This window comes from Emys orbicularis, chromosome 2 (genome assembly GCF_028017835.1).
Source record: "Emys orbicularis isolate rEmyOrb1 chromosome 2, rEmyOrb1.hap1, whole genome shotgun sequence".
Lineage (NCBI taxonomy): Eukaryota > Metazoa > Chordata > Testudines > Emydidae > Emys > Emys orbicularis.
In genome coordinates, this window is record NC_088684.1 from 210745551 (window position 1) to 210771961 (window position 26411).

The 26411-nt window shown below is 41.5% G+C and overlaps 1 protein-coding gene across 32 annotated transcripts in view; it reads left to right on the forward strand.

The window, feature by feature from the left end:
- The window catches only part of CLASP2 (cytoplasmic linker associated protein 2), a 288662-nt gene that overhangs the window by 103408 nt on the left and 158843 nt on the right, over positions 1-26411 (forward strand). For 12 of the 32 annotated variants that reach the window (XM_065398860.1, XM_065398861.1, XM_065398864.1 and 9 more), the window contains exons 8-9: positions 821-967; positions 23068-23147. In XM_065398860.1, coding sequence (XP_065254932.1) covers positions 821-967; positions 23068-23147 — 227 coding nt within the window. Of the gene's footprint in view, positions 1-312; positions 347-820; positions 968-3809; positions 3813-23067; positions 23148-26411 lie in introns of those variants that run through there. The other 20 variants (XM_065398880.1, XM_065398882.1, XM_065398883.1 and 17 more) reach the window with 3 other exon arrangements.

Sequence of the window (26411 nt, forward strand, 5' to 3'; positions counted from 1 at the left end):
GTTGCAATTGTGGCTGCAGATATTGTGTGTGTGTGTGTGTGTGGGAATGAATTTATATGTATGAAGAATTTTCACCTTTTCATCTGGCAGTGGCTACCAGAAGATGATGTCACCTTGAAGCTGATTGGTTGTTTCAGCACCTAGTGCAGGGAAGAGAGAGAAAGATGCCGGCACAAATCTCAGTGGTGGAGCTATGGTGTTTTCTGACAGTTTTGGATAGAATCTTTGATTGGTATTGAGAATCTATTGTGTGTGGCCATGTGAGGTATTGGGAGCATCCTAGTGTGAGGGGAATTAAGAGCTATCAGAGGAATGAGGCGGTTGATCTGCAAGCGGATCTGTGATTGTAAGTTGCAAGATCTGGGTGGAAGGAATGAGACAGGGAGTGTTGGTAGACACATTGTGGGAGGATGTGTAGCAGAAAATGCATGCATGAGTAGAGGAAAAGGGAGAAGCATTGCTCTTGGATAGCCTGGAATGAACTGAATATTATATTCATTTTTGGGAAGATGATGGACAGGAAACATTTAACCTGTGCAGAGAATTTTTCTTTTTGTGATGAATATGTAGGATTCATTTTTGTGTTTAATATGATGATGATAATTGCAAATCCAAAGGCAGTATTGTATACAATCTTGTGGTGTTAAAATGCTTTTCATTTTTATTTTTCATCTGTTTCCCATGCCATAGACAAAGGGCAAAATTAGTATTGTTTTTTATTTGATCTTCTAGTAAATTTCTCTGAAAAGTGCAGCAGAGCAATTTTTTTAAAAAACCCTCTGTTCTCATAAGTAAATTTCTTTTATGTATCCTTTTGTAGATAAAAGCTTTGATGATGAGGAGTCAGTGGATGGAAATAGGCCATCGTCAGCTGCCTCAGCTTTCAAGGTTCCTGCACCTAAAAAACTCGGGAATCCTTCAAACAGTGCAAGAAAACCAGGTTCAGCTGGTGGGCCTAAGGTTGGAGGTAATATAAATCTACTCACACTCTGATATGCTTTTCCACCAACCCTGACATAGCGAGCACAAATCAAAGAACTTGGGAAGATGATTGTTTATTATATACAATTAACAAAGCTTTATTAATGAGTCCTTGGTTTTGCTTATTCGATGGATGCAGTACTTTAGCTGCTATATATGTGGGTATGTAAGCATACGGTTAACATATAAAGGGCTACAAATGTTTTATCTGTCATAGAATGGGTGTCATAAATCAAATGAACATGTTGAAGGTGGAAATCGGATTGATGAAAGCTTTGAATAAATGTGTGGGTCTCTGATAACTTCCAGGATAACCAATTATTGCAAAAAACATGTTTATAAAATCTGCAATAGATTTGTAGAATTCAAGTTGTAATGGAGGCCCACTCTTTTTTCAAATGGTTGAAGAACCTTGATGTACCTCAACAAAACAGAGGGGTGTGGGTATCTAGTACACCTTTAGAGTTTTTTGCCTTCTTAAACTGGGTACAATAACTATGAAATATATTGAAAAACAGAAAAAGCTGGGCAATATACGAAACGGTTACCATGATTTAGGTGTAATAGAAATAAGCAGTACATAGCGTGTTCTTATTATGTATGCAAGTTAATCATTTTGGTTAGAGAAATCTGTTTGTGATCTGTGGTATCAGACTCATTGCGTGGAGTTCATTCTAATTCTATATCTAAGATCTAACCAGAAACTTAATTATTACTTTTTTTCAACCATTTTCTCTAAGACTAAAAGTGAATATTTACTGCCAGAAGGATGACAGTTGGCATATTTGCCCACTCAGTATTCAGCAAATGATATAGCTTGGGAAAACATTTATTTCATTTCTGCTTTTAAGAACCTTAAAATTAAAAGGATCTGATTTCAGCCTGCTGAGGGTGACATTTTTTTATTATACCAGTCTTTAGATATTAAAAGCTATGAATAGCTAATTATTTTTAATAGTGATTTTTTTAGATACGCATCACTGTTTTGTTTGCTGGAACCTGTCTGCAAGATTTTTTCAATTCTAGGTTGCTCATCTAACATTGTCTGTTAAATGTGAACAGCCCAGTGAAAACGAATTAGCACAGATATATGTATTACGTGTACTCACCAACCAAGTTGTGGGGTTCATTAGCATACCAATAAGATACAACTAATATATATCTTTTCTCCCTTCCAATATAATATTAGTACTTTCTTGTTCACTGAAGATATTCCCAGAAGGTGATGTAATATAAGTACTGGCATAACAGTTCAATTTATGATGATGTCAGAGTGAACCAGGAAGTACGTAAACAAAAGGATTTCACACAACTTGTTTTATTTTTTAAAGTTGCTTAATATTTACTTTTTTTGCTGAATACCTTTCTCATCCTGCTTCTTGTGGACATTTAGTACGGGTATCTAGACTTAATTAAAAATTTTAGTTTTGCTTTGTAGGTCCCTTTTCTGATAAACTTGATTTTTAAAAGGAACAGGATTGTACATTAAGAGCATTGGACTATTTTTTCCCCCAAATGTTACACAGATGTGGTATTAGAACTGAATTTTTGAGATTCAAAATTCCCTCCGTTACAAAGTAGGCAAAGTTCTTACCAAGCTTTTAAAATTGTAATTCTATTAACTGTAGCCACTCTACTAGTATAATAAACCGTTAACCACTCTACTAAACTATCTAAAACTTCATCACAGAAGAAATATTAACTATAAAATAATAAATTTTAAATTGCTGAAACTTTATTTTGCTTACTTTCTTTTCCTGATTGACTTCCACACTTTAAAAAACAAGTTTCAGGAAATTAGACTGTACAAAAGTAATTGCACTAGTCTAACAAAATTGAGACGTCAAAAATAAATGTTACTTTGCTTTATATATTTGCCTTTCCTATCAGTCTTCCCTTTTCAGTTCTGGAAACATTAAAGGTGTGTGTTTCTTTCTCTTTCTATATAAATTTAGCCAATTCACATTGCTGTAGTCAAGGTTTTGAATATGTTTTTAAAAAAAAATTTAAGCTAGCTTATTTGTTGGAATAACTTAGTCTTCTCTCAGAGAAAGATTATACAATTACTGTGAATGCAAAAATATTCCTAGTATACACATACTGTTTCCCATTCATTTCAGGCTGGTAAAGATGACAGAGGTTCTTGGCTTTTTTTTCCATTTTGTTTTGGTTGGGGCTTGTTTACTGTAATCAGGCTAAGGATTTCTTGTCATCTTGGTTATGCAAAAAGGAAGTGTTGCCTCTAAAAGAAGAAAATTAGCCCTGGTCTACACTACAGAGTTAGGTTGATGCAAGGCAGCTTATGTCAACCTACCTCTCTAAGCATCTACGCTAAAATGTTGCTCCCGCCAGTGTAACTCAACCATTATGCCGACTTAATAACTTGACCTCCACGAGAGGCGTAGCACTTAGGTCTTTAGTTAGGTTGATGCTGTGTCAGGTTAGACACTGTTATTTATGGCGACTTTATTGGCCTCCAGGAGGTATCCCACAATGCCCCATTATGACTGCTCTGGTCACGGTTTTGAGCTCAACTCTCTCCTTTTAAAGCCTCTCAAATTTTAAATTCCATTACCTGTTTGTTCTGCGTGGAGAGCTCACATAGCAACTGCCCAGCTGACCATGCCAGCTCCACGTAGCAACGCGCTCCTACCTGGAGTACACAGAGGTGGTGGATCTCCTGGGTTTGTGGGGAAAAGAGACTCTGCAGGCACAGCTCTGATCCAGCCGTAGAAACGCCAATATCTATGAGCAGATCGCTCAGGGCATGGGGAGAAGGGCTACAACAGGGATATGCAGCAGTGCACGTGAAAATCAAAGAGCTGCAGCAGGTGTACCAGAAGGCAAAGGAGGCTAACAGTCACTCTGGAGCGGAGCTGAAAACATGCTGCTTCTACAAGAGACTGCATGCCATCCTTTGTGGAGGCCCACTGCCTGTGGATACTTCGGGGGGCTGGCCCCTGTAGTACATAGTGAGGAGGAGGTATTGGACGAGGAAATGGAGGAGGAGTATGGGGAACAGGTTACTAGAGGATCCAGTGGTGCGGCAAGCCAGGAACTCTTTCTGATGCCGGAGCAGTTGAGCCAGTCCCTACTGTACAGCACTGGCAAGCCTGATGTAGGGGAAGGAACTTCTGGTAAGCATGCAGTTTGCTTTGATATTGCAGTTCATTTGCTATTTTTTAATCAGGATAGAAGATGTAGTGAAATAATCAGTAGAGGAAGAGTTGCTATCTGCTTCTCGTTCCCCTATATAGTGAGGCAGAGTGGGTCCTGGGGAACAGTTTGTTTATGCACACCGGGATGTCCCATGAATCCTCCATAGAGATCTCAAGGAAACTTTCTTGGAGATAGTCTGCAATCCTCTGCTGAAGGTTTCTGGGGAAGGCTGCCCTATTTCTTCCACAGTGGTAGGACACTTTCCCAAGCCAGTCAGCAATTACTTCAGCTAGCACCATTGCAGCACACAGGCTAGCAGCATATGGACCCGGTCTGCATCCAGAAGTGTGCAGGGGCTGTTCCCTTTCATGGGTTACCCTCAGGAGTGCGATACTAGCTAAAATCACCACCACCTGTGGAAAACGGTGCCAGTATTCAGTTCAGTTGCCCTATTCCACATATGCTGGTGCCCGTGTGCTCCCTCCCACTTATTGTCCCAAATTGCCCCTTTCTCCCTGGGCCGTACTCACTATGGCTGGAACTGCCACTGTGCTCTATGAATCCCAAGCGGAAGTGAGTCTGTAGTACTTGTGTAACTTTTATGGATCAAGAAAGAGAACATGGGACTACATGTTCCAAGAGATCCTGCAAGCCTTTGCTTGGAGGAGCGCCCTTCTGGACAGAATGGGAAGGGAGAGTGCAGAGAGGAGAAACGTGCAGCAAAGGGATAGACGCAGGAAGACATGACAATGCTTCTCAAGTGCCGGACGGACATGCTGGAGACTCTTATAGACCTTCTGGTCTAAGTCACCTGTGGTGGTCATCTCCCACTGCAGCCTATTGATAACTGCATTCTGGGACCTCCCTGCCCATCCCACCCACCCCATATGTTCCAGGGCCGCTGCAGTACCGCTACTCCTCCACCCTGAGGAAAGAGTACAGACAATCAGAGCCGCACGTACTTTGACCAGAGAGAGAGACTGTTGGTGTGTTGTTTGAAATGAGAACGAATGTTCTTTCCCTTTCAAAGGTTCTTTTCCCTGAATTTATATAGTTTCATTCAGTTACAATTGTTTTTGTTTGCATATGTTTGGAATAAATGTTTATTTATGGAAAATTAATTCATCTTTATTAGTTCACAACATAAGGTGGCTGGAGCTGACATCATTAAAAGATAAAAGCAATAGGTGCATTCACAATATTATTATCACACACACAGCACTCTTTACAAGGTTCGTACCGGGGTGCTAAAAAACAATGCCCAGCAGAGCACACTACAACAATAACACATTACTGTGGTTCACTATTGAAATAGTCTTTCAAAGCCTCCCTGAGCTTTATAGCTCCCTGTTGAGCTCTTCTTATAGCCCTAATATCTGGCTGCTCAAAATCAGCAGCCAGGCATTCCATCTCTGTGCTCCACCCTGGTGGAAACATTGCTTCACAGTTGTTATGACACGCACAGCAGGCAGCTATAACCATGGGGATATTTTTTTCACTAAAGTCTAATTGCATGAGTAGACTGTGCCAGCGCCCTTTCAAATGGCCAAAGGCACCTTCAATAGCCATTCTGCACCTGCTGAGTGTGTAGTTGAAGCGCTCCTTGCTGCTGTCGAGGTGGCCGGTCTACAGCTTCATGAGCCACGGGAATGAAGGGTAAGTTGGATCGCCAAGGATCACTATTGGTATTTCCATATCCCCAATGGTAATCCACCGGTCTGGAACGAAAGTCTCTGCTTGCATCTTTCTGAATAGCCCTATGTTTTTAAAAATCATGCATAATGCACCATCCCACATTGATGTTGGTAAAACATCTCTGGTGATCCACCAGTGCTTGCAGTACCATAGAAAAATAGCTCTTTCTGTTGATGTACTCGTTGGCAAGGTTGTCTGATGCCAAAATAGGGATAAGCATGCCATCTATTGCCCCACCACAGTTCAGAAACCCCATTGCTGCAGAACCACTCAGAATGTACTACACTTTGCCAAGTGTTAGTCCTTCGCAGCAAGACCCAATTAATGGGCCTGTATACTCGCATCACAGCAACCCCCCACAGTGGATTTCCCAACTCCAAATTGATTCCCGACTGATCGTTAGCAATCTTGTGTGGCCAGCTTCCACACAGTGATTGCTTCTTCACCGTGAGTGCAGCTCTCTTTTTGGTGTCGCTGTGCCGGAGGTTTGGGGCGAGTTCCGCACACAGTTCCATTAATGTGTCCTTGCGCATCCAAAAGTTCTGCAGCCACTGCTTGTCATCCCATACCCGCATAATGATGCAGTCGCACCAGTCTCTGCTTGTTTCTCTGGCCCAGAACCAGTGCTCCACCATCTGCAACTGCTCTGAATGCCAACAACAACCTTGAATAGTTTCTTTCTACATCCGTCAGTCTGCAAGGCATTGTTGTATCCCTCGCAACTTCTCTGGCAACTCTGAAAATCCTGAAGGACTAAGTGTGTTGTGTTCGTAACGGTCAACACACCACTGAAGAGCAGTGCTGGATCCATGCTTCTCACAGAGATGGCAGATGCATGGGTTTGTGGGGCTTTTGAAAAGAGGCGCAAAACATTATAGGATGCAGATATTATGGGATGGAGAAAACAGCATCATGGGCCGTTGAAACCATGTTCCCATGTTCACCCACATGCAACTCAAAACAGCCTGTGCCAGATAGTGGCAAATTGCAGAGTTGGATAGCTACCCATGGTGCACTGCTCTCTGCTTCGCTGCAAGTGCTGCTTGTGAGGACGCACACCACTGGCAAAAGGACCGTGGCATGGACATGCAAAAGCAATTTAATTATTGTGGTGGCTATATGTCGACACAACTTAGGTTGACTTAATTTTGTAGTGTAGACTTGCCCTTAGTAATAGTAGAAGATTTAATCTGAGGATATGTATAACTGTCTCCTTTTTCTTTCTTCTTTGGGGACATGGAAAAAGAGCTAAATTTGTCATACAATATCTGAGCAATAGCCATAGTCTCTTTTCTGCAACCCAGTGTCTCCCACAATTTTGAGACATATGAGCTGTTTCCCTCCTTTCTACAGTTTGTAATATTCTAATGCAGCCCATGTCGGCCATGCCCCCTCCTCCAGCTTGCCACCAAATCTTCTGCCTTTGTGGCAGTAGTTAGTGTTGGTTTGCTTTGCTCCTGACAGTTTCTTTTGCCAACTTACTTCTTTATTCATTTTTGCTTCTCATCCTCCTTCCCTGGATGGGGTAATTAGCAGTGTAGTGGTTGTCAGCCCACTGATTCTGGTGTGGCAACCCCTCCCTTCCAAGATTCTTCAGCCCATCCCCCCTCAGCATGGATGAGCTCTCCTGCAAACACCAAGCTAAATCTAAGTGGTGGTCCATATGTGAGGCAGCATTCACAGGCTCTTCAGAAGGCAAATTATGCCCTATCTGCTCATAGAAGAGCCCTGCAGCGGGACTGGGATCCTGCAGGACCCACTACCATAATAATGGGAGCGGGTAAAATGTACTTTGTTGCAGGTGGAATTGGGTGGGCAGAAAAAACAGATTGAGGTAATTTGCGCGAAAACACTTTAAAACTTGTAATACTTAAATTCAAATGAGGGCTAGAAAGAGATTTTATGTCTATTATAATAGGAGTTAAAGTATTTTTTACATGGTTTAAACCATGTAAAGATTTGTTTTATTCTTTTAATGGTAAAAATTGTCTGAATTCCGTGTGTGTGTGTGTGTGTGTGTGTGTGTGTGTGTGTGTGTGTATATATAAAAATAATAAAAAGACTGGTTTTTTTTTTTTTTAGTAGCATGGGGGAATTTGTCTCTACTGCAGGATTTGCGGGATCTAAGGTTTTTTTGGGTGGGAGCAGAATAAAATTGCAAGAAACAATGCGGGAGTGGGAATGGGTATTGCAGAAGCAGGATTAAAAAAATAGTCCCATGCAGGGCTCTAGTTCACAGGCAGTTGGAGCATTTGGGTAGTGAATCGGAGGATACCGTCTGATCAGCTCAGGGTATAAGTCCCATGATAGGCCCAGGAAAAAATCCTAAGAGACACTATGTCAATTTTTAGCAAACTCTAACAAGAGCACTTGAGTTTTTATGCCACTGACCTGACTCTTATCCCAGCGAGGTATGTCTCTTATTGGAACCAGTGGCAATAGGTTTCTTCACTACTTCCAATTGATTCATGTTGTCTATCTTCCCTTGGTCGTAATCAAAGACTGCATGTCTAGTGCCCCAGAGGTAACTTGTTTTTCACCTGGTAAAGCTGTGTGATCTCTTGGACCCAAGTCATCTCTCTGCATTAGTTTTCCTACTAAGAAAATGAAGTTCATACACTTACCTCACTGTGGTGGTATGCATTAATAGTGTGAGGTACTTTGAAATACTCACATAAAAGATACTGTAGAAATGGGAAGTGGGGGTGATGTTATAAAGCTAAAAAGGCTAGTTATTGTCTAGTGCAGCTGGGATTTATTCTGGACTCTTTAAAGCTCACTCACTGACCAAAAGCAGTGACACTCAAAGCAAGGGGCCTGGCTGACCGTTTTGGGCCAGGGACACAAAGGGCCTGGTGCAGCTGGTATCAGGACTAGTTTCTCCCTTGTTCTCCATGTCCAGTGAAGGTAGGACAAGAAATAAAGAGCTTAATTTGCAGCATGGCAGATTTAGGTTAGATAGGAAAACTTTCTAACTAAAGGGTAGTTAAGATTTACAATAGGCTTCCATAGGAGGTTGTAAAATCCCCATCATTGGAGGTTTTTAAGAACAGATTGGACAAACACCTGTCAGAGATGGTTTAGGTTTACTTCGTCCTGCCTCAGCGCAGGACGCTTCTAGCCTTACATTTCTGTGATTCTCAAGAGGGTCGCAATATAAATCATTTTAGAAATGAAGTTAGGATCTAGGGGAAGTTAAGATGATAATCAAAAAGTGATTTTTAAGATGTGTTATGAACTAGTAGGGCAAGAAGAAACTGCTATACGTCATTTGAAATTTGTGGTTGAAAATAGTTCCTTTTCCCAGTGGCTTACAAGATTTTCTACTTTGTGGTTATTGGCCAGGCACAGATACTAAGAGCCTCCTAGGCCAGCTGATCCCATCCAGTTTAAGATTAGAAATTAACTAGTGTAAAACTCAAGTACTGCATGTGATTACATTAAAAAACTACATCATAAGTTGGAAAGTCAAGCATTTCAAAGTTAGGAAATACCAGAATTAAGGTTGCCCATCTGTAATTCTCCCCTCCTCCCCCCAGGACTCCTGCCTCATGCAGTGAATGGGTGCATAATCAATACTTTTTTTATCCTCTGCATTCGTTGTGTTGATCCCAGACTTTATTTACTGCACACCATGCAAAATCTGCACTGAATACAAAATTAATTTCCTTACTGTTTCCATGGTGTTCTCATCATAGTATCTAAGTGCTTCACAAGCATTAATGAATTTAACTCCATAACATGCCTGTTAGATTAGGTGATGGAGATAGCTGCATTTGACAGCTGGGGAACTGAGGTACAGAGTAATTGCAATCAAATTTGTCAAGCTTCTACTAAATTTGGGTGACCAACTTGAGATACCCAGGTCCTGATATTTTTACTTAGCATTTTATAGCTCATGCTGAAATAATGGTTTCAATTCTAAATTCTGTGGGTGTGTGCTTTAGTTGTTCATGTCCCTTCTCCCACTGTCTCCCTCCCCATCACTGCAACTCACCCACAACCTTCTGCTGCTGTTCCCTGCTCCTCAGCTCCTACTCCTGCCTTCTTACCTGTCTTACCCCTCAGCTCCTGTCCCCAGCTGCTCCCACATTCTCCCTCATCATGACTCCTGCTCCTACCCAACTTTCTCACATCTTCCTGTAATTTTTCCTCTCCCTTCTGCTATGTGTTCAACACTTCCTCCTTCTCCATGCAGCCTGAATATCAATGGGGGTATTCAGAGCACAGGATAGATAGAGCCCCTGCTCTCAGGTTTTGTGCCCAGTGCCACAGCTTCCTGCAGCAGCTGGGATGAACAGTTGCAGGAAAAGTCCTACTCCGCCTTTGCTGCTCTGGGATTCAGGATGCTCAGTCACTCTGTGGGGATGGTGCATGCACAGTGTGGTTGGCACATGGGAACTGTGAGGGAACAGGGCATGTCCAGTGCAAGTGGAATCTGTAGAGAAGTTAGTTGGCAACCTCTAAAGTCTCTGGAGAGCATGAGTGAAATCAGATTTTTCAGATGCTTATATTTGAGAGGCATTTCACAGGAACAGCCAATCACCTGCCAAATTTTCAAGTCCATGCTTTAAAGCATGAAAGTGCCTGAGCTTCTCAGTAAAAATGTAAGATTTTTTTTTTAAATGCGGAGAAAATATATTTGTCTACAATCTTATTCTCAGAAACAGCTGAACCATTTTAGCTGAAACCTGTATCAGCCATAGCATCCAGCATGGAAAATCTCAGCCCAAATGGTTCAAATTTGGCAAAGTTAGAAGCAACTGAAAATAGTCTTATAATGAGCAGGGTTGGGCAACCTTAATAGGTGTTGCTACCTGCATTGCCTATAGTAACTAAGATTACAATATTGGGGAAGAAATGTGTATAAACTCAGCTGAACAAGTTCTTGCTATTAATTTTGTTTCACTTAGGTTTAAGGGTGGTTGATTTTATTTATGTTCGATTTTTTTTCTTAGAGAATTAAACCAGAGTGTAAAAAGTGTTTACACAACACTTTCAGTTTAACAGCATTGATTTAAAATTGCACCTTTAGCTAATCCGGTGCAAGCTTATTTTTAAGCAAGGCCTTAGACAAACATAAGGGCTAGTCTACCAATGTAATTTACTTGGGTATAAATTGAACTGGCTTTTAAACCAATATAGTTAAACCAATGCAAAATGTTCTGTGGACACTCCTATATCAGTTTGAATGACTTATTAGGTTTATCTTAAACCCATTCCTAACTGACTTATACTAAACTGAAGTAAACCACTCTTACATAGAAGCATCTGCTCAGTCTTTTTTAACTGATTTAATTATTTCTGTTTAGATTCATGCCTGAAGTTTTACTGATGCCACTTTCTTGCATAGAAAGAAAACTTGTATAAGAGATGCACTAGTTGGGGCAATATCCAGTCACTAACATGCAAAATGTACAGTCAAAATATATAGCAGTTCCTTGCTATGATCTTTTGCTGGCATAGCTGCACTGGTCAAGGATGTGATGAGGTGTGATCTCTGACTGACATAGCTGGGCTGGCAACAGCCCTTAGTGTAGACACAGTTATTCTGGCAAAACTGCTGCTCATATAGCTTATTGCGCTCTTGTGTGTGTGTGTTTGGAATAAGCTTTACCAGCAAAAGCAGTGTTTTGCCAGTGTAAGCTATGTGCACGTTAAGGCCATGTCTAAACTATGGGTGTTACAGCTATTTAGCTACAGTCCTGTTATGCCACTGTAATGTAGGTGCATCCTACAGTGACAAGCGGGTTTTCTGTCGCTGTAGGAATTCCACAAATGTATTTGAGCATAAGCTTTCGTGGGCTAAAACCCACTTCATCGGACGCATGCAGTGGAAGATACAGTAGGAAAATATATATGCATAGAGAACATGTGAATTTTTCATATTCCTGAGTGACATAGCTATATGTCAGTCTAATTTTTTTGTGTAGACCAGGCCTAAGAACATTTTGCTGATACATTATTCTGGTATAGCTGTACCAGCAAAGTTCTTTTAGTGTATACCTGGCCTGTGTGTTTTTGCCAGAGTAAAAATGCTAGGTTACAAAGTAGCAGCCGTGTTAGTCTGTATCCGCAAAAAGAACAGGAGTACTTGTGGCACCTTAGAGACTAACAAATTTATTTCAGCATAAGCTTTCGTGGGCTACAGCTCACTTCTTCAGATGCATAGAGTGGAACACACAGACAGAAGATATTTATACATACAGAGAACATGAAAAGGTGGAAGTACGCATACCAATTGTAAGAGGCCAATCAATTGAGATGAGCTATCAGTAGCAGCAGAAGAAAAAACTTTGAAGTGATAATCGAGATGACCCATAGAAGGTGTGAGGAGAACTTAACATGGGGAAAAAAAAATTCAATAAGTGTAATGACCCAACCATTCCCAGTCTCTGTTTAGGCCTAAATTAATTGTCTAATTTGCATATTAATTCGAGTTCAGCAGTCTTTCTTTGGAGTCTGTTTTTGAAGTTTTTTTGTTGCAAAACTAACACCTTCAAGTCTGTCACTGAGTGATTAGAGAGGTTGAAGTGTTCTCCCACTGGTTTTTGAATGTTATGATTCCTGATGTCAGATTTGTGTCCATTTATTCTTTTGCTTAGAGACTGTCCAGTTTGGCCAATGTACATGGCAGAGGGGCATTGCTGGCACATGATGGCATATATCACGTTGGTAGATGTGCAGGTGAACGAGCCCCTGATGGTGTGGCTGACGTGGTTAGGTCCTATGATGGTGTCACTTGAATAGATATGTGGACAGAGCTGGCATTGGGCTTTGTTGCAAGGATAGGTTCCTGGGTTAGTGTTTTTGTTGTATGTTGTGCGGTTGCTGGTGAGTATTTGCTTAAGGTTGGGAGGCTGTCTGTAAGTGAGGACTGGTCTGTCTCCCAAGATCTGTGAGAGTGAGGGATCATCTTTCAGGATAGGTCGTAGATCTTTGATGATGCGCTGGAGAGGTTTCAGTTGGGGGGCTGAAGGTGGTGGCTAGTGATGTTCTGTTATTTTCTTTGTTGGGCCTGTCCTGTAGTAGGTGGCTTCTGGGTACTCTTCTGGCTCTGTCAATCTGTTTTTTCACTTCAGCAGGTGGGTATTGTAGTTTTAAGAATGCTTGATAGAGATCTTGTAGGTGTTTATCTCTGTCTGAGGGATTGGAGCAAATGCGGTTGTATCTTAGAGCTTGGCTGTAGACAATGAATCGTGTGGTGTGTCCTGGATGGAAGCTGGAGGCATGTAGGTAAGTATAATGGTCAGCGGGTTTCCGGTATAGGGTGGTGGTTGTGTGACCATCGCTTATTAGCACAGTAGTGTCTAGGAAATGGACCGCTTGTGTGGATTGGTCTAGGCTGAGGTTGATGGTGGGATGGAAATTGTTAAAATCATGATGGAATTCATCGAGGGCTTCTTTTCCATGGGTCCAGATGATGAAGATATCATCAATGTAGCGCAAGTAGAGTAGGGGCGTTAGGGAACGAGAGCTAAGGAAGCGTTGTTCTAAGTCAGCCATAAAGATGTTGGCATACTGTGGGGCCATGCGGGTACCCATAGCAGTGCCGCTGACTTGAAGGTATATATTGTCCCCAAATGTGAAATAGTTGTGGGTGAGGACAAAGTCACAAAGTTCAGTCACCAGGTTTGCCGTGATGGTATCGGGGATGCTATTCCTGATGGCTTGTAGTCCATCTTTGTGTAGAATGTTGGTGTAGAGGGATTCTACATCCATAGTGGCCAGGATGGTGTTTTCTGGAAGATCACCGATGGATTGTAGTTTCCTCAGGAAGTCAGTGGTGTCTCGAAGATAGCTGGGAGTGCTGGTAGCGTAGGGCCTGAGGAGAGAGAGTCCACATAGCCAGACAATCCTGCTGTTAAGGTGCCAATGCTTGAGATGATGGGGCGTCCAGGATTTCCAGGTTTGCTTAATTTTATTATTGTACTTGAATTTTAATCATGGTTTTAATGTTGTAATTGAACAGACCATTTCATTAGGTTCCATAGAAACCATTCCTTTCAGAGGGCAAGGGATTCCCATGTTCATAGTTTTTAAATTTTTTTTTTTTCTTGAACATAGAAAATAGACTTTTCATTTAAATAGTTCAGTATTATGAAGGCAATTAATGGTTTCAAGAGGGCTTATGTTTAGATTTGCACAGATAACAGAGCACCTTTCTTGACTCTATGGTCAAAATGCTGTTTCTGGCATGTCAAACAGTTTTTCTGACTTAAGTGAGCCCTAAAGGCATGTATATTACGTGACCTTTGATTGAACAGAATTAGTGGAATATTGTTCCTTAGACCCCTTATGCTGGTCTTTGAGACTGAAGCACATTTGTTGTTTTTGTCATGTATCCTGTGGTTAATGCCATATTCTGCCATTTTATGTTTTTAAATGCAGGGCCACAGATCATCTTTAAGCACATTCTACAACAGTATGTCAGATGTGGTGGCTACCTGCTTTTCCTTTCTGATAGGTGGGGCTGGTAACATCATCTCCGTCTTTTAAGATTGCAAGACACTTTGCATTATAAGACCCATATTCAGTTGCTTATAACTTTGCCAAACTTGAATAATTTGGGTTGAAATTTTCTATGCCAGTTGTCTGCCTCAGGCTGATTTATTTATTTATTTTATTTATTTTTTTAATGTCAGCCAAAATGGTTCAGCTGCTTCCGAGAATGATGGTGGGGTAAAAATGACAGGGAAAACTTTTGTTTTTTTAAATATATATTTTTTTAAAATCTGGTGTCTGCCCTTGGAAAGCTCCAGGGCCCCCATGCTTTGGAACAGGAGCTTGAAATTTGGAATTGGGGTGGCCTCTGTCAGGGATGTAAGATTTGCCATCCCTGTGAAATCCATCTAGATCTGGCCAAGTTACAAGCCTTTGAAAAATTGCAGCTAGCATATGCTCAGTAGATATTTTCTAGAGCTTAAAAGTCAAAATCTCTGTAGAGTCTAGCCTCACTGAGCATGCTTCATCCCCTCATAGCTCCTAGTGCGAACCAGGCAGTGCATGCAACGTCCCCCTAGAGTAAGTGAGCATGCTCCAGCCCACGGCTACAGGGATAAAGCCTAACTTCTGAGTAATGGCTGCTCTCAGCTGAATTGGGGCCAGACACCAGAATTGAGAGCAGGGAGCTTTTATCTAACAGAAGCACCCAAATTGTTGTGATCCTACCATGTTTGTGGAGTCAGCAGGCATCCATCACTGTGCTGTCAGTGATCCCCACTGCCGGTACCCAGGCAGTGTGGAAGAGGAGGCAGTCTGATTCAAATGCTAAAGAGACAAGAGCTTGACATAAGGCATTATAAGGAAGGGCCGGGGAATAGATTGGAATAAGGCGCCCGGGGGCAGGGGTGAAGACTGGGACTGGAGCTGGCAAGGGACAGATTTTAGGTCTGGAAGCCAGGGAGGGAAATGAGGGGAGACAATGATTGTGGGAGGGGAAAATGAATTGAGAGCAGCTGAGGAGGGAGAAAACTAGGACTGGGAACCAGTATTGGGAGGGAGGGAGACTGATCTGACAAGGAGCCAAGGTCCAAGGGGGAACTGGGACTGGCAGGGAAAAGAGACAAGGAGCTGGGGGAGGCGAAAACACAGAGATTGGATGAGAAGCCCTCAGAGGGAGACTGAGACAGTGCATGCCCTTAATTACATGTTCACATGCTATTTTTTCTACCCAGCTTTGGGGATGAATCACAGTAGTGTACTGAAAGAGACTATTGTCTGTAGGATCCCTGCCTCAGTTGTTGCAGAAGTTGGAAGGTGTATAGTGAATGAGGCACAGGATTGCATGAAAAGAAAGGATGGTCTTATAGTTATGTCAGTTGAATGCCATCCTGGAGAATTTGATTCTATTCCTGCCTCTGCCACATAACTTTTGTGATTCTGGGCAAGTCACTTAAAAAATTATCATACAATTAACAATCACTTGTGAAAAGTTCAGTTTAAGTGCCCAACTTAGGACCCTAGGGTCTGATTTGCAGACACGTTGATCATTCACAGCTGCAATTGAAGTCAGTGGGAGCTGTATTTGAACATATTAAGGTCCTAAGTGTCTGAAGTTGTGCACCCAAAATGAATGGATACTTTTGACCCTGATCGTTGTGTGCCTCAGTTTGCCATCTGTAAAATGGAGCTAATACCCAGTCATCTCACAGGTGAGTTGTGAAGATAAATTAATGTTTGGGAAGCACTCAAATACTGTGGTGATGAGAACTATAGAAAAAACCTATGAAGAAATTAATAGCTCTGTTTACAGCCCAACATTAGTTACTTCACACTATTCAAAGGCTTTGAGCCACATATAGAATATCGAAGAGGAAGCAAAATATTGAATAACTTCTCATTAAGTGGGCACTGTCTATTTTGAGGACTGAAGGAGGCAGGAGTTCTATGGAAAAAATAGTATGTAATGATGTAATTAGACTATATAATAATGCATATGTACAAGAGTACCAAATTAAGGTTGCATTTCTCAACTTTTGAGTGCTTAACTTTGCAACTTCAATAATGTTCTTTGAAAGTTGTGTTCTTGCATGTAATTTATGTGAATGCACCAAGCCCTTCATCGTATATCAAGTTGCTTTAGCTGATTCAGAGGTTATTTAAGAGAAAACTGAGAACTTTTGAAAATATGAAATCAGTGTTCAGTACATACTTTAACTACTCCATACTTCCCAAAAGCCTGTGAAATAGGCTTGCAGTTTGTTCTGAAAGTCAAAAAATTTGGTCCATTTCAGACCAATGGAGAATGTAGCTCCAGAGCCTCCATTAATTGTATCTGTGGTGACATGGCATATAGAAATGGGAGTTCTCTCGAGCAGGCAAAACTTAATCCATTTTGGATTTATAGGCAAAAACCAACATCTTAAGTTCCACCCTGGAATCAAAAGTTCAGATCATAAGAAACTTGTTATGTATGTTAGAATAATAGAAGACTAGGGTTGGAAGAGACCTCAGTAGGTCATCTAGTTCAACCCCCTTCTCAAAGCAGGACCAACCCCAACTAAATCATCCCAGCCAGGGCTTTGTCAAGCCGGGCCGTAAAAACCTCTAAGGATGGAGATTCCACCACCTCCCTAGGTAACCCATTCCAGTGCTTCACCGCCCTCCTAGTGAAATAGTTTTTCCTAATATCCAACCTAGACCTACCCCACTGCAACTTGAGGCCATTGCTGCTTGTTCTGTCATCTGCCACCACTGAGAACAGCCTAGCTCCATCCTCTTTGGAACCCCCCTTCAGGTAGTTGAAGGCTGCTCTCAAATCCCCCCATACTCGTCTCTTCTGCGGACTAAATAAGCCCAGTTCCCTCAGCCTCTCCTCATAAGTCGTGTGCCCCAGCCCCCTAATCATTTTCGTTGCCCTCCGCTGGACTCTCTCCAATTTGTTCACATCCTTTCTGTAATGGGGGCTCCAAAACTGGATGCAAAACTCTAGATGAGGCTTCATCAGTGCCGAATAGAGGGGATTGATCACGTCCCTTGATCTGCTGGCAATGCTCCTACTAATACAGCCCAATATGCCGTTAGCCTTCTTGGCAACAAGGGCACACTGCTGACTCATATCCAGCTTCTCGTCCACTGTAATCCTCAGGTCCTTTTCTGCAGAACTGCCGCTTAGCCAGTTGGTCCCCAGCCTATAGCAGTGCATGGGATTCTTCCATCCTAAGTGCAAGTCTCTGCACTTGTCCTTGTTGAACCTCAACAGATTTCTTTTGGCCCAATCCTCCAATTTGTCTAGGTCACTCTGATCCCTATCCCTACCCTTCAGCGTATCTACCTTTCCCCCCCATCTTAGTGTCGTCTGCGAACTTGCTGAGGGTGCAATCCATCCCATCATCCAGATCATTAATGAAAATGTTGAACAAAACCGACCCCTGGAGCACTCCGCTTGATACCGGCTGCCAACTAGACATCAAGCTGTTCCCACTGAGAAACTAATAAGTTGGCTGTTGTGTTCTTCAACCAGTTTTTAAGTGTATTTAAGGTGTGTTATTTAGAGTGTATTGCAGTTCAGGTGAGATGAGGAAGACATGAATTCCAGTAGCAAGGTCTCCATATGAAAGAAATAGGTACAATGTTCTAGTCAGACAATATGGAAAAAAGCATTCTCGTCATTGCTTCTGTGTGGTTGTCTAATGGCAGCTAGGAATGAAGAAATTCCTAAACTGCAAACTACTGACAAATGACAGGCACATAAATTCAGTCAGAGGATTAGATATACTCTTGCCATATCTTCCTGTTGCTTCACCCAGACTGCCACTATCAGCGCAGTGTTGGCCAGATTGAGCTTCAGGCAGCCAGCCTCCATTTGCATTCCAGTCTCTGACAGACACTGGGCCAGATGTTTGACAATACTTGTTGAGTTAGGTGAGATACAGATAGAGAGCTTGGTGTTTTCAGGGTACTGAAAACACTGGAGCCCCACACCTTACTAACCCTCTCCAAGTACCCCCTCCAGTTGAACAAGGGGGGCGAAATAAGATGTGGAACTACAGAACCATTAGGGATGAAGAGCAATTGTCCAATACCACTCTCTGGCAAAGTTCATTGGCATATTTATCTCTGCATTTGGGAATTACATTTTGGATTGAACATATTTCTGATTCCGGGAACTCTGTTTTTAGGGTGACCATTTAAGAGGGAAAAAATGAGTTAGAAATAGTTTCAAGGACTACAGCTGCCCTAAATTCCACTACCAATTTTTGTGCGTTTTCAGTTACATTTTCCTATTTAAAAGATTTTTTCACAGATGCATCTATTCAAACAGGAGATACTGAATAAAGAGGATACAGTGAAACTAATATCCAATGATGGTATATATATGCAAAGTAAAAACAAACAACTTTTTTCTCACTTTTATTACAGTACTCTTAGGTATTGTAACAATAATAAACTATTTTTGGACAGAAGTGTGGTTTTTTAAATTGACTCTGTGCATTTATTAAAACAAAAATGTTACCAAAAAAGTCACTCATGGATTGACATGTCCACTGACCTTTTCTCATGTATTGAGCTCCGTTTCTGAAGTCTTTAGCAGCAGCTAGAGCTATGAAGCTATGATGGCAAAACTCATTCCAGTACTCAGTAATCAGAGGTTTCTTTCTCTGCAGGGGCTGGGCATAGCAACTCTAGAACTCCCATTTTATTTAGACTATATTTGCTTTTGGAGGAACTCAGGAGAATCCTTCCCACTTCTTTTCACCTTTCTCCTTCTCCGGCTCTGTACTGTTGTCGTCGTCCCTCTCTTTCACCTCACGGCAGGGAGCCTCTGTATGGGGAAGCTGTATAGCCAGCATCAGTTTGGTAGAGAATGGACAGTCTTATCAAAGGCAGCCTTTATGTAACAGAAGCACCCAAATTGTTGAGATCCTACCTTGTTTGTGGAGTCAGCAGGTATCCTTCTCACAAAAGGTTCAGAAATTCCTGCATAGCACTCAGCACATTTTTGTGATTGAGTCTTTGAAAAATAGTGTGTAAACTCAGAGCCTTCCATGTTGATGGCAGAACAGGTGAAACATACTTCAAAGGGAGAGCCCTAGAGACACAGAAAAGGCAAGAAATCTGGCAAATCTGGTAACTTGAAGAAGATGGTTCTTCTAGTACTGTCCAGGAAGTAAGACTTGCTTTCCTCCTCGGCCCTGTGTCCGATCCAAAGCACCTCAGGAGCCATCTCCATTCCTAAACAGCCTAAATTATGCTGACAAACCTTTATGGCAAAAGCAGGACTTGTTCCTGGTGCTTCAAATGCTACTAATATGTAATTTGGGTTAGAGTTATGGACAACCAGTTGATCCATCACTACTAGGACTAATGAATTCCTTAAAATACCAAACGCTAAAACCTCTTAGGGCTAGTCTACACTGACAGTGCTAAAGCGCTGCTGCGGCAGCGCTTTAATGTGGCTTGTGTGGTCGTGGCAGAGCGCTGGGAGAGAGCTCGCCCAGCGCTCTAAAAAACCCACCTCTATGAGGGGCATAGCTCCCAGTCCTGGTAGCGCGGCTCCCAGCGCTGGTGCACTGTATATCCTGGCGCTTTACAGCACTGAAATTTCCTGGGCTCAGGGGGGTGTTTTTTTACACCCCTGAGCAAGAAAGTTGCAGCGCTGTAAATTGCCAATGTAGACAAGCCCTTAAAGACAAGGGATCCTTATTCTGAATAAACTTATTTTCCTAAATCTAAAAAAAAAAAAAAAAAAAAAGCCCTCCACACACTCAGGAAGTGCAGCAAGAAATTCAAGATGCATAGGAGCTCCATCTCTAGTTCTTCACTTCTGATTTAAAGAAATTGTCCGTTTTCAGGCACTGAATAATCTGAAGCTAACGCTTAGAACAGGCATTCCCGTTCCCAGTAAGAATGAAGATGACCAGCCAAGTCTCCCTGGTCTTGGGTGTGAACAAACTGCTGAGCAAAATTCGAACAAATTCCTCCAACCAGGATTACTTTCTCTGAAGCAACAAGAATGATCCAAGGAAAGCAATCAAATCAGAATGGGAGCAACCAGCAAAGGGTAGGCAAATGAATAAAGTAGTGATGAAGTTTTACTCATTCTAAAATTAGTCCTGTCCCTGACCTAAATTACAAAATTACACCTTGCTCTGGCAGCATCAGGCACGGAAATTATTACTCCCAGAAGGAGAATTCTTGCCAAAGGACCAAAACAGTTTTGACTTGGTTTTCTTTTATGAGGCATCTGCTAAGTGTGTGCAAGCCTCATCAGATACTTTCTAAGTAAGGGTAATCATGATCTAGTTTGAGATTCAAAAAGAACTATTGCTGCCCAAGGACAAGCTTTTAGGCCATCCTTATCAAAATCTCAATCACAGCATAATATGTCATGAATGCCACAATGAATTCTATCAGGTTTTCTTCCATGGTTGTGGTTTCTAACACTGTAGCTAGGAGATACTTGTGGCTCCAGGCATGAAACAAAAACTACTTTTCTGGGTAATTAGTGAGCTTCACACCATTTCTGGGAAGGACTCTTCTTGGGATTCCTTCCTAGACAAAGTGGTAGGGGGGAAATTTAGGAAAAAATATTTGATACAATGTCCCCTATTACCAACACTGAACAAGGAAGAGTACAGTCCATGAATAAGAACTGTTATAATTTTCTGCCTGCACTTTCTCAGGATTCAACAGAAAGACTAGACTCCCACTGGAGGAAGATAAGGAAATGTAGATATTATTAGAGGAATGCTGAAGACAATCAGTTTTCAGCCTCCATAGCCTCCAACCATTTGGCATCGCTGCTGTGCTCTTAGTAAGGACCCTTCTCACAGTTGGTTCAGCATACCAGCTATTGTTACCCAGAAAAATCAAAGTGGAAATAAGAATCAGTCATTAACCAGTCTCCAACTCTCTTCTTAAGCTAGTAGAAAAATTTTGGTCCCATTTAAAGAAAGGTGAAACTTCTTGTATCTTAATGCAGTTCTGCCAAGCACTTAATTGCAGCTCATCCTGAATACAGTAATCTGATGCTTCTGTCAGGCAATAATAGCATCACACCAGTATTAGTCAGAAGGGTAGGACCAAGGGAACCAGACTGCACCAATAAAGTATGTACCTTTTCCAAAGGGCCTTTGACTGCCTGGCTGAAAAAGGGATGGGGCTATTGCTTTTGGGTTACAAGTAGCAAAATAATACTTTTTATGTGTAAACTATTGAGTCTACAGTGGAGTCACATCTTACGTGGTGGTTAGGTTCTGAGGTCAGCGTGTATAGTGAAAATTACCATAAAGTACAGTACACACTGTATACACTAGAACAGGGGTCTTCAACCTACGGCATGTGTGCCAAAGGTGGCACGCGAGCCAATTTTTTTTTTTTTTTCAATGGCAGCCTACGGGTCCCGGCTGCCACTGAGCCCGCTGCTGGCCTGGGGTTCCGTTCACTCAGCCGGCAGCGGGCTGAGCGGGCCGGCGGCCGGGACTCCGGCTGGCAGGAGCCGGCGGACGGAACCCCAGACTGGCTGCTCAGCCCGCTGCCAGTCTGGGATACCAGCCGCCAGCCCCGCTCAGCCCGCACTATTTAAATTGTTGTCTCTCTCTCTCTCTCTCTCTCTCTCTCTCTTTTTTTTCCCTAAGCACGTATAGTTGAATTCGCGCAAGTTAAATGCGCGTATGATGCGACCCTTCTGTATGCTGCTTTTCTGCTCCACATCAGATATTGTCTCTGCTGTTAGTTGGCTATTGCTACAAGAACAATATTTGTTGGCATAATTCTGAAAAAGGAATGTTGATAGGAACCTTATAGAGTTACTGTTTGAAAGTATTACTGAATAATTTTATTTTGGTAACAAACTGCAGAAGCCCTCTATAAACTATGGTACATCTGACCTTTGAAATAAAATTTTAAAGAAGAATAAGTAGATAAGCTCAGACAGCCTTTTGAGCACATGGTCAGATTGTTAGTTTTAGCTTGTTTCTTAAACTTTTTGTTTGTTTGTTTTCACTTGTGTGTTTGTGTTGTTGCTGTGTATTGAAATGATCACAATTAGTCTAGTCTTTCTACATGCAGCTTTCCCTTGACTTCAGTGGGCATTATGGAATGGCTCCAAGATTGGCCCTATATTTTGAATCTTCATAGCAGGGGAATTACTTAAAATGAAGATTTACTTTAAATATGATTTTTAAATACACTATTAATTTATTGTATGGTACATGTTCAAGGAAAACCTGTTTTATTTCAGTAGATAGTGGAGGCATTCTGTACAAGCCTGTTGTATGGTGATGGGTTTCTGTTGTTTTTTTGGCAGAAAATGTGGTTTCAGCAAAAATGAATGTTTTCACTGTAAAATGTTGATGGGGGGGAGGGATTTTTTTCTATGGTAAAATTGAAAAAATATTTTATCTTAGGTTAACAAACATTTAAATGTTTCAGTTTGAGGATGTTGAAACATTTTGTTTTGGTTGAAAATGTCAGAAAGAAATTTGACATTCCCAGATCAATTTTTTTTGTAACTTACTATTTTGTGAAAAGTTTTGGTATTTTGATTCTGTCCAGATTAAAGATGAAAACATGTTAGAATATTAAAATTTCCTATATATTAGAAATTCCATGTTTATCAGTTCTATTAAAATTTTCAACCTGCCTTACCAGGTAATAAAGATTACACAGTAACTAAAGTTAAATATAAATTGAATGTATTTGAACTGGAAAATCTTTGTATATTTGAAATGTATTAGACACCATTAAGCAGGTTTTTTTTGTTTGTTTGTTTTGAAACTTACATAGGTGCATCTAAAGAAGGAGGAGCTGGAGCTGTCGATGAGGATGATTTTATTAAGGCATTTACAGATGTTCCTTCTGTACAGGTAAGACATTGTAATTTGTGCTCAATTTTATTTTTGTGTGTTTTGATTTGCAATTCTGTGTCAACAAGCTTCTTTAATCTTTAATTTTTTTTCTAATTATGCTTTGTTGTCATGAAATGATCAGCCTTTAGCTGGGTATTGTTAAATTTTCCCCTTCAAATTATTGCCAGTGCCTGCACATACATATTAAAAATGGGTGTTGGCTTCTATTATATTTTTAGGCTAGAATTAGAAGTTAACCGTAAGATTTGTTCTGCACTGAACTTTGGTATATTGGTCTGCTCTAGGGCATTAATATTATTTCTAATGTAGGCAAAGGACAGTTTGTGCTGAGTGTATTAAAAAACCCAAAATAGTGGTGGTGTTTTTTAACAGCTTTCTTGTGTAATTTGAGTCATGGAGGGTTTGATTTTTTTAAAATAAGTTGACAAGAGGTTTGATTCACATTGCTAATTTCCTCTCTGTTCTTTGTGAATAGTGGATTAAAATTTACCAAGATATTAACTTTAGGAATTGTTTAATACACTCATACAATGCCTGTGTTTACATATGTTGGTTATTACTTGCATTCAAAATGAACATGTAAACTTTCTGTGCCATGGTCCCTTATCATATGAATAGGTACCCTCTTTTTTAAAAACAGTGAAAATATATATTTTTTTGATACAGCAGCTAATCATGGAAATACTCGCTTTGGAAATAAGTGCAAATGTATAATTGAGTCCAGTTTTGTGTCATAATAGGATCGATGCCATCATCATTGCATTGTTCCTGGTAAATAGTGTCAAATTAGTCCTTAAGTTTTCCATTGATGGTTATTTCCCAGCCTCTCTTGCAAACTGTTTGTTTCAACTATTAGTTACTAATTAACCTTTTATTTTATTTTCAGGTTCAAGCCTATTATTATTGTCTTAATCTTTTCCCAGTAACTGCTGAGAGAAGTGACCTTGTTCTCATTGAAGTGTTATTTTACATGTTTAATGCTGATACATGATGTGAATGAAAGACAGACATGATTTTATGGAAAATCTAGGGTTGTAACTTTATTAAATGCTGAACTAGACAAATGGTTTAAAAAGCAAGGCTAATGTTTTCAAAGTTGGGTGCCTAAAATTTAGGACATGAATCCAGCACACCCAGATAGATTTTCAAAAGTGCTCGTTTCTTACAGAACTCTTTTGAAAAGTCTAGACTCTTACCTGGGTGCCTAAATTAGGGGTGCTGAGTTCTTTTTGGTATCTGACCTTTAATTAAGTGGTCTGAATTATCAGAGTGCTGAACTATAGATATTTGGTGCTTCTTGTGGTTGGGCCGTCTGTTAAGTACTCTCTTGTTGGAAAAAAATTACCTAAACCCCCAGCATATAGTAGAACACTAAGAACTCATTGCAGGCTGTGATTGCCATAAAGGATCCCTCTGTATGACTGATCCACAGTGGTATATAGTGTTCCTTCCATATGACAACACAGCTGTTTGTTAGGTATACTTCTGGGGACATCTATAGGCAAAGGTGCAGCTGCCCATTTTTGTGAAGGGAATAGTTTATTGCAGGTATCTCCATAACACCCTGGCCCCACCCTTAAGCAAATCTTTACAGAATTTCAACTCTTATGCTGCAAGTTTTTTCCCCCCTCTCGTTTACATTTTGCTACTGCATGGATGATTTTGAATGCAAATACACCACTCTTTCTTACTAGCATTTATCCCCAGTATGTTGGCAAGGGCCATGCTCCACAGCACAGGGTGTGGTCAGTCTATATTGGTTCTATAACACAATCCTAGACAGATTCTTCTAATCACTCAATAGTATCCAAATGGTAAATGTCAGAATCTGATTGAAACAGATCACCCTATACGGGTTGTGCAGGTCGGGATAGCGGTTCATGATTTTAGCATATATGGAAGCACCTCATGGAGCAGGCTATGAGGCTGCATTCGTATCCAGGCCAGGAGACCTCCTGTATAGTGGCCTCAGATTGCAACCAGCGCTGCTCCGAGCATGAGCTCTGGAGTAGACAGTAAGACTGTTAAGCCTAGGAAATCCTTGCACAAGAGCAGGCAACGTGACAATAGATATAAGGACGGATCCCTCCCCATCTCAGTCCAAGGGTGAGTCCTTGTGCGCAGCTCCTAGGGAGTTAGGTCCGCATAAACCTGCCATTCAAGAAGGCAAAGTGCGAAGGAAGAAAGATCTGACAGTCCCAGTTTTGGCTCCTTCCCACAAGCCAAAAGGCGGATACCAACCAGACCCATCTGGGAGTTCCACCTTGGTTCTTCATCCAACGGTTCCGACATACTCTGTATGGGATCCTTTGAGTACTAGACCAGGATCTCCCAATCCATTTCTAAGGGACTCCCCAGACATCAGGGAGGATCAAAACCTGTACCTCATTTGAGGATATTTTCACTCTGTTATAACCACAATATCCTCTTTTGTTGGTCCTGGATCTCCTTGGAGACATCCCTACACCTGAAGAAATCACCTTGAGAGGAAGAGGATCCTCTCCTAATGTGTTCACAACTCATAACATCCTCCCGCTGGTATCAATGTCACCACCAGTAGAGCAGGAGCCTATTATTTCATCAAGAAAATCTGTCTTTCCAGATGATACTTCCCCCCCACCACTCTGAGGAAAACAATGCTAGACAGAACCCACAAGAGGTACTGGATCAATCTGCCTCCTTCAGAATACGGCTACCCAGAGAACCACTTCCCAGCAGGGAAGTCTGGCTGGCGACTCTATTTCTATTCCGTCTTCTTTCTTCCTTGGGAACCTGGGTCAATCACGAAAAGTCTACTTTAATACCCACAAGATCCATAGATTTCATAGGAGCGATCTAGACTCGACTACAGCAAGAGTCTGTTTCCCCATTGGGAGATTTGATGCCATGAATGATCTGATAAAGCTGGTCACTGGAGAAATTCAGGCAGGAGTTCCTTTCCTCACACCTTCACCTGAGAAGACTGTCGTTACACATGGGGAGCCAAGATGAACAATCCTACTGCACAAGGCACTTGGACTCTTCAGGAGGCCAGGGTGCATATCAATTTACTAGAATTCAGAGCGGTCCATTGGGCCAGCAACACTTTCCTGTCACTCGTCCAATCCTGGCCTAGCCAAGTAATGTTGGATAATGTGACGACTGTCTTCTACATAAACAAACAAGGGGGAGCAAGCTCCCTCCCTCTGTGTGTAGAGATTGACTATCAGAAGCCACATAACCCTCTCAGCAGTATACCTACCATGTGCATGGAATGCACTA